This window comes from Zalophus californianus, chromosome 15 (genome assembly GCF_009762305.2).
Source record: "Zalophus californianus isolate mZalCal1 chromosome 15, mZalCal1.pri.v2, whole genome shotgun sequence".
NCBI classification, from domain to species: Eukaryota; Metazoa; Chordata; class Mammalia; order Carnivora; family Otariidae; genus Zalophus; species Zalophus californianus.
The window spans coordinates 6,759,209-6,774,996 of NC_045609.1; the positions used below are offsets into that span (position 1 = coordinate 6,759,209).

The following is a 15,788-nucleotide window of genomic DNA, read 5'->3' on the forward strand; positions in this document are numbered from 1 at the left end:
ACTTGTATTAAATTTTAATGGAATCTCTTAAAAATAGCAGGGAATATGCAAAATCAAAACCATTCATGACCTGCCACGTAAAGTGGTTCTTTCATGTCCTTTCAAAGGAAATCAGATTATGTTTTCTAAAAATCAACTCCTTTGAAATCTACTAAAAAATACAGAGACAAATGTAAAATGTCAAGTGGTCAAATTGAAACTGAGATATTCACTTACTCTGCCATACTAGTCAAGTGCTTCTCTTCTGTGGCAAACCTGGTTTGGCACTTCAAACAAACAAACAAACAAACAAAAAACAACAAAAACTATCTCCCTTAGTTGTTCCATTCAATTATGCTCATTTTATTTCTTGCTCTTCATTCCAGTTTCTTTAACCTTTTATGTCCTTTCTCTTGCCACATTCTCCTGGACAGAGATGATTTCTTCTGAATAACATAATAAAAAGAGCTATTCATTAATTTAACAAATACATGTGGTGCACATTTTTATCTCCACTTTACAGAAGAAGCTGAGAGCCAATAGATTACGAACAAGCAAATCACCGAAGGTCACACGACTAGGAAGTGATCAAGCTAGGATATGACCAGAGTCGTGCGTGATTCCAAAGCTGAGAGTTCTTCCACCATTTGAACTCACCCCCGAAGCAGGCAAAGTGGCCAGACTTGTGGGCGGGATGGTGCGTGCCCCCACACTCACTTTGGACTTCTGCCACTCTTAAACCCTAAGCATGTTTTACATTTATCTTAGCTTTAATACTCCTTCAGGATCCTGCCACGTTCCTCGAGGAACAGCTGTGTTCTTAGATTTTGTCACTGATGGCTAAAGGAAACACAGGGTCTGATTCCGATAATCCCCCTCACCTGGCCCTCTCTGACTCAGGATTCTGAAGGTAAGAAGAGGGGCTTCGGTTGATCTGGGCACCTTCCACAATTCCTTTGTTGATAAAGATTTTGCCTGGTTTCATGTTTTTGTGCGCCATCTCGATGCTCTGTGGGTTCAAGAGAGAGAGCACGAGCAAGTTGTGAATTTAGAAATCCTGGTGGGATACAGACTTAGTCGATAAAAACAGAAGGGCTCTGTGGACAGTTTCCTTTGTCTCCAAGCTGCCCCTGCCAGGGGATGAGAGCTGGAGAACCGCGCAGCCAGGGTCACTCTCAGGGTGCACAGAGGGCCTCGGGGCTGAGACACTGAATTGCCGTGAACTGGGAAACTCACGCCGTTGGGCACCTGAGTGTTCGGGGGCCCCTGCGTCAGGCACCGTCCTCCGGTTCAGGTGGCCAAACTGGGAGTGACTCCCCCAACACTGGACCAGGATTTGTTAACATGTAGGGCATCCCCCCCTCCATACCCACTCCATCCCCCCACCCTCTGAGGCAAAGTTTTTTGAACTTGTCTAACTCAAAACCACAATAAGCAATACATTCTTCATCACAACTTAATATGCATCGACGTCTGGGTCCTAAAACAAAAGTCCACAAGATGAACTACACCCTTACTATGTGTTTGGCAGCATGATATTCTCCAATCTGTTTTACTTTAGTTCTGTCTTTTCAATGCGTATTGCAACCCGTGAAATTGATTTCATGCAGCCAGTCATAAATGGCCAGGCAGAGTCTGGGAAACATCGTTGTAAAGACATGTCTGCCTTTGCCGACTAGATCGCCGGGCTTGGGAGTGGCTTCATGAGAAAAAGCAGAGAGAGACTACATATCGAAGGCAAAGTCATGAAGAGAACATCAGAAAGGATCCCGTGGGAGTAAATAATAAGCTGAGAGATGAGGAGAGAGGAATAAGAGGCACCCAAGCCAGGTATGGGAGGGGGGTTTGGGGTTCTGGAAGGAGCTCTGTGCTGTCCGCAGCTACCATTGAGGACGTGAGCAATGAGGGTGTGTGTAGAAGCAGGATCCTCTGTCATGCTGCTTGGGAAATAGGAGGCAAGATTGCAATTATTTGTAATTACTTTTGGTTCCTTGATGGGTTCCTTTTCGAGTGACTTAGCACAGAGAACAGACCATGTGGGGCCCTCCCAGTTATAAAGTTTATAAGTGTCCCTTTAGACAACTGCATGAGGCTTCCTGCAAAGAACTGTCCTCTCTCCATCAGTCAGTGCCTCGGAGACCAGAAGCTACATGGGAGTCAGGAACGGAGGCGAGGAAGGAGTGAAGATGCTCACACCGAGATCCTAGAAGGACTGTCTCCATATCACAGCAAACCGATCCTAAACACTTATAGGCGAGGAAAAGAACAGCTCCATCTGGGGCTCTGTGCCTACCTTCACGATGCCAGTGACCATGTATTCAAAAGTTCGATTGCTAAACCCTTCACTGGCGATGACAAATACGGTATACTGGAAAAATCCCGCTGGTCCCGAGTGAGTGTGAGTGCCGCTCAGGATGATGTTGTCTCTTCTGTACAGGGAGCCGTATTTACTCTGCAGTCGGTTCAGGACCTTCGGGAGAAAAGAAAAAAAAAAAAAGTTAGAACTAAAAAGGATAACAGAGCAACTCGCTATGGAAAAGGCTCGGGTGAGGCTAATCGCCGATCTGTATCGATGACGCCCTTCACTCCATGCTTGAGGGTGTTGTCATAGTAACAACATCAGCACCAACAGTCCCTACCAAGGCTAACGTTTCATGGATCCTCGCTAGGTGCGAGCACAGGGTTAGGTATTACGTGCCTTATGTTATTTTAAAATCTTTATAACAACCCCAAGAGGTAGGTATTTTCAATCTTCTAGCTGAGAGCATGCAGAAGATAAAGAATGCGCCCACTGGTCTAATAAATAGCAGAGCCACACCCAGATCCGTGGCTCTATAGAACGAGTACGCTTTCCGATTCATTATCCCACACGGAGTATTAGCGCCTGGGCACTGGTCTAAGCACTAGGAATATGTGAGGTTCCTACCCTGATGAAGCTTTTTTTCTAGTGGGGGAGAAATAAACAAACAAATGAGTGTGTAATGTTTTATTATATCATGCAGGGGTGAACGCTGTGAAGAAAAAATGTTTCTGGGTAGGGAAAAAGATAGTGGTGGGTGTCAGGGAGGAAAACATCTTCTCCAAGATGTTACCTTTCATCAGAGGCTTAAAATGAAGAGCTCAAGCTGGTCATGCAATATACGGGGAAAAGCATCCCAGGGGCAGTGAACAGAATATGTAAAGGTCTCTTTATTTCCTCGCAGCCCAGAATGAAGAACTTGACACTGCCTGACACATAGCATCACACTTACTGGTCTGGGGGAAGCCAGCCGCCGTGACCTAAGGACACCCCAGCAGCCCTGTGGGGATGCCCGTGTGGAAACGAGCACAGTGGATGAGTCACCTCAGGCGTCATAGACCCTTTACCTTGGGCAAGCCTTCCAACCAGCCAGCACATGATTCCAACCTCATGGCGCAGCAGGGAGGGTGTGTGGTCGCTGTTCTCACCTCAATCAGAATCACCCAGCCCGCCCCCGCCCCTGGGATTCCTGAGCCTCAGAAAGGACAGGCCGAGCTTTGCTTTAAGCCCCTGAGTTTTCCAGATGACTTGCTGCGGAGCAAGAGATCAGGCACACACAGAGACCCGGGGAGTGTTCACTGTCCGTGTCATCAGTCCGTGAACATCTCATCATGCATGATACGTGTGCTGGTGGGGCACAGAGACGTCGAGAAAATGACAGGGAGAAATGCCGAATGGTGCCGAGCACCTATTTCTGATTCTGCTTTAATCAGCTTCAATCTGAAATTTGGTATTATTGTGGCTCCCTTGGGAAAGATGTTTTGGCTTTTTTTATGCCAAAAATCATTAAAATGATCTCACGGGGTGACTCTTGGTTTTGGCTCAGGTCATGATCTCAGGGTCCTGGGATTGAGCCCCGTGTCTGGCTCCAAGTTCAGCAGGGAGCCTGCTTGAAGATAATCTGCTGGCTCGCTCTCTCTCAAATAAATAAATAAATCTTAAAAAAAAAAAAAAGTGTCAAATGCAAAGCAACCTTCCTTGGTGAAGGATACTATCACCGGGCACGATGATGAAAGCTCATTATGGCAGGGATGGCCATATGCCCAAGACCACTTACGTACCCAGTCCTATTTATTGGTAGTTGCTCTCAGATGCAGGGTGTTGAGAAGGATTCTGAATCCAAATCTGGGCTTAGCAAAAAAAGAGGGCCTTTTCTGATTAGCAACACCGTCTACCTTGAGTATAGCACACGCAGCGGTACGCTGATAAACTGTCATGCACACGGAAACCAAAGCCCGCCGTTTGAATTGTTTGCCAGTTTCTAGGGTGTAAATACTTCTACCACAGTCAATTTCAAGCTACCAAAATCTAACAATGAGCTCACAAAGCTCCTGAACATTGAACAATCAGCCCTCATGAGCTGGTCCAAGCCAGTTCCAACACATCCCTGATACATAAGGGAGTAGCAGGGACTTATGTACCATATGCCCAACACACATAAATACATCCATTTCAACCTCTTCTATTTTAGGTGAAGAGGTATACCACCCTCATCTACTCGTGTGGCCATTGAATGGGGAAGACTCTTACAAACCATCTTGCCTTGTTAACCAATCCATGCCCCAAACACGATTGCTAGGTTACCACGCCTGTGTACGCAATCCTTTGAAGCCAGGCAAATGTGGAAAGGAAATAGGACATGACCAGACTAACACCCTCTGACCAAGTAGCCCACATTCTCCATCCCAAGAAGTTTCCGTGTTGCTTCTGTGTGACCCAACTCCAGCCCACATGCTTCATCACTCTTATACGTTCTTCCACACAGTAATGACAACACTCATGAGGAAGATGCCTCTGTTAAGGAGCAGGGACAATGATCACTGAAGGGATACCCCAAAACTCAACTCAAAGCTCCGTCAAAAGCTAATGTTCCCACAGTTGTGTCACCAAGACAAGAAGGTAGTGGGGAAAAAAAAGAACTTCCAGTCAACTTTAGAGGTCCCCTGGCCCTACCCTCATTTTTATTCCCAGAGAACTATGATGTTAGGATTTTAGAATTCAGCATACTTCTTTGGGTTTACTCAAGAATCAAGTCCTTAAATAGGTAGGAATTACAGCTCCCATGTTTTGTTTCCTAAACTACGATATCGTCTCCTAACAGATATCGTATCCTAAACTACGCTCTCCAACGTGAAGTCTGACACATGGGACTTCAAGAAGAAGGAAGGAAAAACTCAGTCGTCTAAGGACAATGCCTGCGACTAGCCATTATAATTAGCGTGTTCCCTACATCATGAGAGGAGAGTGTTGGAACAGAGTGAAGAAGTTACCTGAATGTCTAGTGAGCAGAGCTGAATGTCTACAACTCACCCCTCTGAGTTCCCAGTTCCCCTTACTGATGCACCTGAGAACCTGCCATGGAAAGAGCTGCAAAGCCGCTCTGTTCTCCTGTCCTGCCTCACTGCTCAGAGATCTTCCCGAATCTTCATTCCATGCTGGAAATTTCATCAATCCTTAAAGCTGAGACTGAGAAGCTGCCTAAAACCAGGTGTTCTAAAGAAGCATAAGAACACCTGTTTAGCTACATTTATTTTTCGCACCTTCTCTTGGATTGACCCGGGATAGGAAAGTGGGTTCACTTAAAGGCCTTCCCGCTGGGTCTCAGATCGCACAGGGAAGTGAAAATAGGAAGAGATGGAGAAACAGTGGCCTGTTGACTTCACAGCCTCTGCAGACCAGCACATTAATCCTCTCTCCCCTCCACACTCCACCCCCAAAGTTCACCTTTGACTCTCCCATTTCTTCTCATGACCCCACCATTTCCCCCATCAGAAGCATGGCTGATGCTCTGGGAGAGTAGTAAGCGTAGTGGTAGTGAGCGTAGGTGCCGGCACCCAGATGCCTGTTGTGTACACCCAGCCCAGGCGCTTCCTGGCTGGCTAGCCATGCACAAGTGACTCGATCCCCTGCAACTCACCTTCCCAATCCGTCAAATGACATAATAATAGCACCTTCCTCCTTCAGTTGTTTGGAGGATTAAATCCATTAATATAGATGAGGCAATTAGTGTGTGACTCATCGTGGGAACCATGCAAGCGTTAGCTCCTATTTCTATTCATTGCCAAATCTCATTAGCATTTAACGTGACATCCTACTACCAGGTAGTCTCGCTGCCACCCCATTGCTTTAAGACCTTTGTGCCAGGCTCACGTGGCATAGGAGAAAGTTCCAGGCAAAGTTGAAATCCTTCCTACCCCCCTAGTTTCCCTTTCTAGTTCATTCAGCCTTCCAACGCATTGTGAAATTTCCGTGTATTAAATCTCCTCTGTTTGAAATACCGGGTGTGAGTACCGTTTTCCCAACCCGACCCTCACCGGTAGAGCCTTGACATTAATTTAACAAAGCTGCCAATTTGGGTCCTCACCTCCAGCCTCAGTCTTGCATCAAACATCACTGATTAATCATCCTAAAGCAAAATTGGGTTTGTATTACTCCTCCACTCAAAGGTTTTCAGAGAACCCCCATCACTTACAGAAGTAAAAGTAAACTGGCATCCCAGGCCCTCTACAGTTATGACCAACATACCTCCCAGGTGTACTCCCAATTACATGCCCACGTGCTATGTGTCCTAATAGCACGAATCCCTGTCCCGTCAAAGGACAGTCTACATTCCTCCCTTGTGTCTCCTTGTGGTCACACCACCTCCTCCGTTTGATAGCTCTCTCTCCCCATGTTAACCATTTAAAATTCTTCCCATTCAGATAAAGAGGATGTGGTGTATAGAAATATGTAATATTCTATTATATACATGTATATAATACACCATTATGTGTGTGCATATATATACACCATATATTCCGTTATATTTCTATGATCCCATTATACATATATAATGGAATATTACCCAGCCATAAGAAAATGCAATCTTGCCATGTGCAACAACACGGATGGATCTAGAGAGTATAATGCTCAGTGAAGTCAGTCAGTCAGAGAAAGACGGATACCCTATGATCTCACCCATAGACGGAGTTTAAGAAACGAAACAAATGAACACAGAGAAGAAAAAGACAGACTCCTAACTATAGACACCAAACAGAGGGTCACCAGAGGGGCAGGGGCGAAACTAGTGAAGGGGATGAAGAGCACACTCATCATGATGAGCACCGAGTCATGGAGAGATTTGCTGAATCAGTGTATTTTAGTCCTGATGATAATATAAGTATACCGTTACCTATGCCGGGATTGAAAGAAAACAAACTTCTGCCCGTTGGAATGTCACACCCGCTATGAAATTATTCCCGACTTTGCAGTCCCCTTGTGGTGGTGGTTTTAAACCACTCGGTGCCCACAGGTTCCTCGCTAGCCCTCCCTTTCAGAGGGCATGCTTTACTTTCCCATCCCTGGGTGTGAACTGGACTTGGTGACTCGCTTCCAATGGACAGAGTGGGCTAGAAGTGCAACTTCTGAGCCGGGTTCGGAGAGGCACCATGGCTTCTCCCTTGCTTTCTCTTGAGTCACTAACTCTGGGGAGAGCAGCTGTTTGGGGCCGCGGAGATATGGAAAGCAGGGAATGGAGGCCTTCCGTCAGCAGCCGCACAAGTGAATCATCTTGGAAGTGGATTAATCAAGTCTTCCAATGACTGCAGCCTCTGCCAACAGCTTGATTTCAAGACACCCTAAGCCGGAACCACCCGGCTAAGCCAGTCCTGATTTCCTGACCAACAGAATGTGAGATGATGTTTACTGTTTTACGCCACTGTATTCTGGGGCTATTTGTTACTCGGTAATAGATAACCAACACACCACCGTACTTTACTCCAGTGAATTAGAGTTACTGTGTTCTTCTGTTACAGCCCTTCCTCCTCTCCCCAGCTGAGTAGTGAGCTCATAGGAAATGTGGATTACGACTCACTTGTTTATGTGCCTCCTGAAGTGACCAGCAAAGTACCATGGAAAAAATAGGTGGTCAATGCATTTTTCCCTCCACGGTAATAGAATCGTGTCACTTTTAAGAATGTGGGCTCTGGTATCAGGCATACGTGTGTTCAGGACCCAGCTCTACCATTTGCTAACTGTGTGAATTTGGGAAAGTTCCTCACCTTTTCTAAGACTCCATTATCTTATCCATCAAGTGCGGATAACAACAAACCCACCTCAGTTTTGTTGTAAGTGTAGGAGTGGGGAGAACATGTAATCCCTTGCTCCTTCGGGGTCCAGAGATGGGGGAGGCTTCCACTCCCCTCTTGGGGAGTGACGCTGGAAAAATGTTTCGAGGACCCCTTGTCATCCCTGTCACTGGCCACTTCACACCACAGGAGGAACAGTGTTTAATAGATGCTGATAGAACATGACACTGAAGAGTGGACATTTAATGGTCACTGTCCTGGGTGCTCCAGACTTTCTTCTTCCTCACCTTCATGAATATGTGAGCAGACGTTTAAAGAGTACATTCTCTTTCTGTGACCTGATCCCATGCAGAAAACACAACTCAGTCAAGTCCAAGAAACTGGCTTAGAAAGACAAGCCTGGAAGGCCATGCTCATCACGGTATTCCTCCCTCTCTCTCTGTGCATCTTACTGCTGCCTGCCGAGGACACATGGGCTCCCTTCTGCTAAACCCAACCTTCCCCACAGAGGGGGTAACATGGTCTCAATTTGGGGAAAATCACAGAAGAGCCCGCCGTGGCCTACAATAGAGCTTAAAGAGTAAGTAACATTGTATTCTCTTTAAACTTTATTATGGAAATTTTCAAACACATACAAAAATAATCAGAATAGTATAATGAGACCCCCATCTCCCTCTCACCCAACTTCAGCCATTTATAGCCAACCTCATTTCGATGTTGTGTTTTACTTCTCATCTGGCTCCTTGCACCTCAACTGTCTAAAAACTTGAGGGATTAGTGAGTAGTCGGAGCTCTCAGACTTCTAACAAGGAGGATTAAATAAGAGAATGGATGTGAAGGTTGCCTCAAACATAATAAGCTTGCAAAACACATTAACAGTAACAATGACAATGAGCCATCAGCAGAATTGAGAGCAAGTATGATCAAGGTGACCAAGACTGGAATTACTTGCTAGCCAATTATCTGAAGGCTTGTCAAGAGCTTATAATTTGGAGGGCAGTAGAAACTCACTGGATGAGAAGCCAGAAGGGCTTAGTTACTGTCACATTCACTCCCAGACCTTTTCTTTTAAATCATGTCATTTCCTTGTCACCTCAGCCACTTACCTCAAGCCTAAGTCGTTGGGATACCATGCCTATGTCGACGCTGACAAACACCACTCGATTTGACCCATCGGGCTCCGCCATGATGAAAGCACGACTGTACAGCCTTGTGAGAATGCCCTGTGCATTCTGGCCAGTCTTACTGTAGCCCATCTAGGGAGGAAGAGAGAGAGAGAGTCAGAGCCACTCTGCCTCCCTCCCCCGCCACCAGAACCGGGTACAACCACACAAGAAGAGACCACGTAGGAAAGGTGAGGGAAAACACAATCCATGGGACACTGTGGCCCTGCGTGGGATAATAATATGTGTTTTCAAGAAGAAAGCCAACATCAGAAAAGAGACTTTACACTTCTGTGTGGAAAAATGCAGAGTAGCTCTCAGTTTGGCAGGAGCCATTCACAGGCCTATGGGCAAGGAAAACGTTGGCTTGGCTCTGGAACTTTGTTACCATGTCACAGACCTTCCAGGGGTTTCTGTTCTTTCCTCCTGCCCGAGGTGCTACTGAAGGAAGTACTTCCCTTACCATCATCCCACATTCCCAGAACATCCTAAAGACTGAAGGCTCCCTCCCTTTGGTTGTTTGGTGTGTAATGTTCTTTCTTTCTTTTTCTGAAGAAAATGAAAACTAATGATGTACTGTATGGTGACTAACATAACATAACAAAACATAACAAAACAAAACAAAATAGAAGAAAAGAAAAGAAAAGAAAAGAAAAGAAAAGAAAAGAAAAGGGTTTCTTTATGATTCAATAGTCTCTACTGAGGGCACCTCATGCTGACTTTTACCTTGTTGACCGTCCCTCAGCTAAGTCAGGCCAAATGTACCTATCACAATCCCCCTTGTCACCTTGTCATAAAGTCTACCCATGAAGTCTTCAGAATGCCCCTTCTACTGCTTGCTTTACCCCTCATAGGAGTGTTCACTTAGGGTTCGCTTTCCAGAGCTACTTCTCAGAACAGACAGTAGAGAATAACTCCTAGACTCTAAAGATTATTTGGTAGGAAGGAGAAAATCGCATCAAACAACCTCACATTCTAGCTTCCTAGAGAAGGGTGGATATGAATGAACACATCCACCATCACAACCAGGAGGTTGCATGCCCGCATCTAATAGGCCACACCGGACCCACAGAAGCCTTCTCCCTGGCCGACACCATGTTGGCCCATGCTAGGTTTCCAGTTTTAACTAGAGTTGCCTATATTTTCCAACTGAGAGATTTAGATCCTCAGGTCTCTGATCCAGAGATGTTCCAGCTTCTCTTGAAAAAACTTTAAGATAGGACAGCCCTACATGGCAATAATTGCTAACGCCGTGCACTTTCCAGTTATACCTCCCACTTCCCACTGCCCCCCAAACTGAGGATTCACTAGACAATTATCAGCTTACACTGGCCTGCTTCTGTCATTTATGGGACCCTGTGGTCTGTGAGGTTGCCAGCCCTGCCACTTCCATTCATAAAAAATGGTCATTTGGCTTTACAAAGGAGTTGCAGTTGAACACATGGTCCCTCTTTATAGTACAATAATCATAGTGTTAGACAGCAGTGAAATCAATTGAAAAAGTGAGAAGAACAAGGAGAAGAAGAAGAAAATGATGATGATGTAATAGTCGGGAATAAGTGTAGGATGCGAGTAATAACAATACTTGCTTCATTCTCCCCCAAGGAGCCCATGATTTACCTACCAAGTTGATATCTGCTACTTGTCCTGTGCAGTCAGCTCGCCCAACACCAATATGGTAGCCACTAAAGTTCTGAAACAGAGGAGGGTCTGGAGTAGTAATCACGGGAGGTGCCTGGGTGGTTCTAGAGCCACTGGTGATTGTCAAGCCTTGACTGGCTGTGGATCCCAGGATGGTTGGGGAGCTCTGGGTGGTCGGGGAGCTCTGGGTGGCCGGAAAACCGGAATCTAAAAACAGAATAAAATATTTAAGGAACAACATTCCAGTCCACTTATTTGTTGGCATCAATTAGAACACACAGATTCGGGTTCCTAAGGAAAAATCTTTATATATTCTCTTATATTTAAAATATATGGTAAAGGAGCACCTGGGTGGCTCAGTTGGTTAAGTGTCTGCCTTCAGCTCAGGTCATGATCCCAGGGTCCTGGGATGGAGTCCAGTGTCCTGTTCCCAGCTCAGTAGGGAGTCTGCTTCTCCCTTTCCCTCTGCCTTTATGCCCACCCTGCTCATGATCTCTCTCAAATAAATAAAATCTTTGGGGGGCGGAGCAAGATGGCGGAGGAGTAGGAGACCTGGATTTCGTCTGGTCTCAGGAATTCAGCTGGATAGGGATCAAACCATTCTCAACATGTACGAACTCAACAGGAGATCGAAGAAAAGAATAGTAACTACTCTCTGAACAGAGAAGTGACCACTTTCTGGAAGGTAGGACGTGTGGAGAAGTGAATCCGAGGCGATATTAGGGAGGATAGACGGCGGGGGAGGGGCCCTCCGTCGGCCACTTCTGGCAAGTGCTAGAGCCGCGGAGCACAAAATCGGAACTTTTAGAAGCCGGCTCCGCGGAGGGACGTCGCTGCAGTGGCTAAGCGGGGGGTGGAACCCTCGCAGGACAGTGTGGTCTCAGGACCCTCGGGGTCACAGAAAGACCGGGGGTGCCTGAGTGCGGCAGAGCTCCCAGGGATCGGAGCGGGGAAGCCGGCTGCAGAGACGGAGCCGAGGCGCGGGCTCTCAGCTCGGGGTGGCCATAAACTGTGATCCGCGGCCCAGTCGGGGCACGGCTCCCCCAGCAGGGACCCAACAAGCGGCAGAGCCGGGGAGACTCCCCTTCCTCCCCCGGGAGGAGCGGTGCGGGAGCGCACCACAGGGATCTGCTGGGTTTGGGGACGCCACACGGGGTCGGGTGCCAGACATAGAAACGCTCGGTCACAGGCTGGGTGAGCACGGAGTGCGGCCGGAGACCGGGGACACGGGAGTGACTGCTTTTCTCTAGGGGCGCACTGAGGAGCGGGGCCCCGAGTTCTCAGCTCCTCCGGGCGGAGATTGGGAGGCCACCATTTTCACCCTGGTCCTCCAAAGCTGTGCCGAGAGCTTACAGGGAACAAAAGCTCCTGAGAGCAAACCCGAGCAGCTTCCTTAGCCCGGACCGACAAGGGCGGGGCAATTCCGCCTCCGGCAAAGACATTTGGGAACCACGGCAACAGGCCCCTCCCCCAGAAGATCAGCAGGAACAGCCAGCAAGCCAAGACCAAGTTTACCGATCAAGGAGGACGGGAGAATTCCAGCGCTAGGGGAATACTGCACATAGAATTCTTGGCTTTTTTACCATGATTCATTAGTCTTCCAAAGTTAATTTTTTTAACTGTTTTTTTTTATTTTTCTTTTTTCCCTTTTCAACCAATATCTTATCAATCCCTTTTTTTAAAAAAACATTTTTATTTTTCATTTATAGAGTCATATTCTATCCCTTTATAGTAGTTACCCTTATTTTTGGCAGATATATATATAAGTTGTTCTCTCTTTAAAATTTTGAGATACAGTTTCTTCTAACAGATCAAAATATACCCTAAATCTCTAGTGTATGGCTTTGTTCTAGTCTCCTGCCTGATCACATTCTCTCCCCCCCCAACTTTTTTTCTTTCTTTCTTTCCCTTTTTTTAATCCTCTTCTTTCTTTTTTCAAACATCTTCTTATCAATTCCTTTTTTAAATTTTTTTATAATATTCATCTTTACAGTCGTATTCCATCCCTTCATCATATCAACCTCTATTTTGTACATATATAAGTCTTTCTTTCTTTAAAATTTTAGGAGGCACTTTCTTATAATAGACCAAAATACACCCAAAATCTAGTGTGTGGCACTGATCTATGCACCAGCCTGATCATATGTGATCATATTCTGTTTTATTTCTTGTTTTGTTCTGTTTTTATCTTTTTCGTTTTTGCTCTCTCTCTCTTTCTTTTTTCTTTCTTTCCCTTTCTTTTCCCCTGGTTTCAGGACTTTTCTGATTTGATTAGAGTATATTTTCTGGGGACGTTGTTAAGCTGTTAGCATTTTGTTCTCTCATTCCTCTATTCTCCTCTGGACAAAATGACAAGATGAAAAAAATCACCTCAACAAAAAGAACCAGAGGTAGTACCTTCTGCCAGGGACCTACTCAATATGGACATTAGTATGATGTCGGACCTAGAGTTCAGAATCATGACTTTAAAGATACTAGCTGGGCTTGAAAAAAGCAGGGAAGTTATTAGAGAAACCCTTTCTGGAGAAATAAAAGAACTAAAACCTAACCAAGTCGAAATCAAAAAGGCTATTAATGAGGTGCAATCCAAAATGGGGGCACTAACTGCTAGGATAAATGAGGCAGAAGAGAGAATTAGCGATATAGAAGACCAAATGATGGAAAAAAAAGAAGCTGAGAAAAAGAGAGATAAACAACTACAGGATCACGAGGGCAGAATTCGAGAGATAAGCGATACGATAACATGAAACAACATTAGAATAATTGGGATCCCAGAAGAAGAAGAAAGAGAGAGAGGGGCAGAAGGTATATTGGAGCAAATTATAGCAGAGAACTTCCCTAATGTGGGGAAGGAAACGGGCATCAAAATCCAGGAGGCACAGAGAACCCCTCTCAAAATCAATAAAAATAGGTCAACACCCCGACTTCTAATGGTAAAACTTACGAGTCTCAGAGGCAAAGAGAAAATCCTGAAAGCAGCTCAGGAGAAGAGATATGTAACCTGAAATGGTAGAAACATTAGATTGGCAACAGACCTATCCACAGAGACCTGACAGGCCAGAAAGGACTGGCAGGATATCTTCAGAGCACTAAACGAGAAAAATATGCAGCCAAGAATACTATATCCAGCTAGGCTGTCACTGAAAATAGAAGCAGAGATCAAAAGCTTCCAGGACAAACCAAAATGAAAGGAATTTGCAAACACGAAACCAGCCCTCCAAGAACTATTGAAAGGGGTCCTCTAAGCAAAGAGAGAGCCTAAAAGCAGCATGGATCAGAAAGGAATACAGACAATATAGAGTAACAGTCACCTTACAGGCAATACAATGGCACTAAATTCCTATCTTTCAGTAGTTACCCTGAATGCAAATGGGCTAAATGCCCCAATCAGAAGACACAGGCTATCAGATTGGATAAAAAAACAAGACCCATCGATATGCTGTCTGCAAGAGACTCATTTTAGACCCAAAGACACCCCCAGATTGAAAGTGAGGGGGTGGAAAACCATTTACCATGCTAATGGCCACCAAAAGAAAGCTGGGGTGGCCATCTTTATACCAGACACATTAGATTTGAAACAAAGACTGTAATAAGAGATGAGGAAGGACACTATATCCTACTTAAAGGATCTATCCACCAAGATCTAACAATTGTAAATATCTATGCCCCGAACATGGGAGCAGCCAATTATATAAGGCAATTAATAATAAAAGCAAAGAAACACATGGATAACAATACAATAATACTGGGGGACTTTAGACTGAAATGGACAGATCATCTAAGCAAAAGATCAACAAGGAAATAAAGACTTTAAATGACACACTGGACCAAATGGACTTCACAGACATATGCAGAACTTTCCATCCCAAAGCAACGGAATACACATTCTTCGCTAGTGCCCCTGGAACATTCTCCAGAATAGATCACATCCTAGGTCACAAATCAGGTCTCAACCGGTACCAAAGGATTGGGATTATTCCCTGCATATTTTCAGACCACAGTGCTTTGAAACTAGAACTCCATCACAAGAGAAAAGTCGGAAAGAACTCAAATACATGGAGGCTAAAGAGCATCCTACTGAAGAATGAAGGGGCAACCAGGAAATTAAGGAAGAATTAAAAATATTCATGGAAACCAATGAAAATGAAAACACGATTGTTCAAAATCTGTGGGATGCAGCAAAGGCAGTCCTGAGAGGAAAATATATAGCAATACAAGCCTTTCTCAAGAAACAAGAAAGGTCTCAAATACACAACCTAACCCTACACCTAAAGAAGCTAGAGAAAAAAACAGCAAATAAAGCCTAAACCCAGCAGGAGAAGAGAAATAATAAAGATCAGAGCAGAAATCAATGAAAGAGAAACCAAAAGAACAGTAGAACAGATACACGAAACTAGGAGCTGGTTCTTTGAAAGAATTAACAAGACGGATAAACCCCTGGCCAGACTGATCAAAAAGAAAAGAGAAATGACCCAAATCAACAAAATCATGAATGAAAGAGGAGAGATCACAACCAACACCAAAGAAATACAAACAATTCTAAGAACATATTATGAGCAACTCTATGCCAGCAAATTAGATAACCTGGAAGAAATGGATGCATTCCTAGAGATGTATCCACTAGCAAAATTGAACCAGGAAGAAATAGAAAACCTGAACAGACCTATAACCACGAAGGAAATTGAAGCAGTCATCAAAAATCTCCCAACAAACAAAAGCCCAGGGCCAGATGGCTTCCCAGGGGAATTCTATCAGACATTTCAAGAAGAATTAATGCCTATTCTCCTGAAACTGTTCCAAAAAATAGAAATGGAAGGAAAACTTCCAAACTCATTTTAAGAGGCCACCATTACCTTGATCCCCAAACCAGACAAAGACCCCATCAAAAAGGAGAATTACAGACCAATATCCTTGATGAAC

The 15,788-nt window shown here is 45.0% G+C and overlaps 1 protein-coding gene across 3 annotated transcripts in view; it reads right to left on the minus strand.

Moving 5' to 3' along the window:
- ASAH2 (N-acylsphingosine amidohydrolase 2) overlaps positions 1–15,788 on the minus strand; it is a 100,192-nt gene that overhangs the window by 53,125 nt on the left and 31,279 nt on the right. For all 3 annotated transcript variants that reach the window (XM_035724101.1, XM_035724102.1, XM_035724100.1), the window contains 4 exons: positions 10,852–11,075; positions 9,171–9,320; positions 2,273–2,449; positions 861–988 (listed from right to left, as the gene is read on the minus strand). In XM_035724101.1, coding sequence (XP_035579994.1) covers positions 861–988; positions 2,273–2,449; positions 9,171–9,320; positions 10,852–11,075 — 679 coding nt within the window. The remainder of the gene's footprint in view (positions 1–860; positions 989–2,272; positions 2,450–9,170; positions 9,321–10,851; positions 11,076–15,788) is intronic.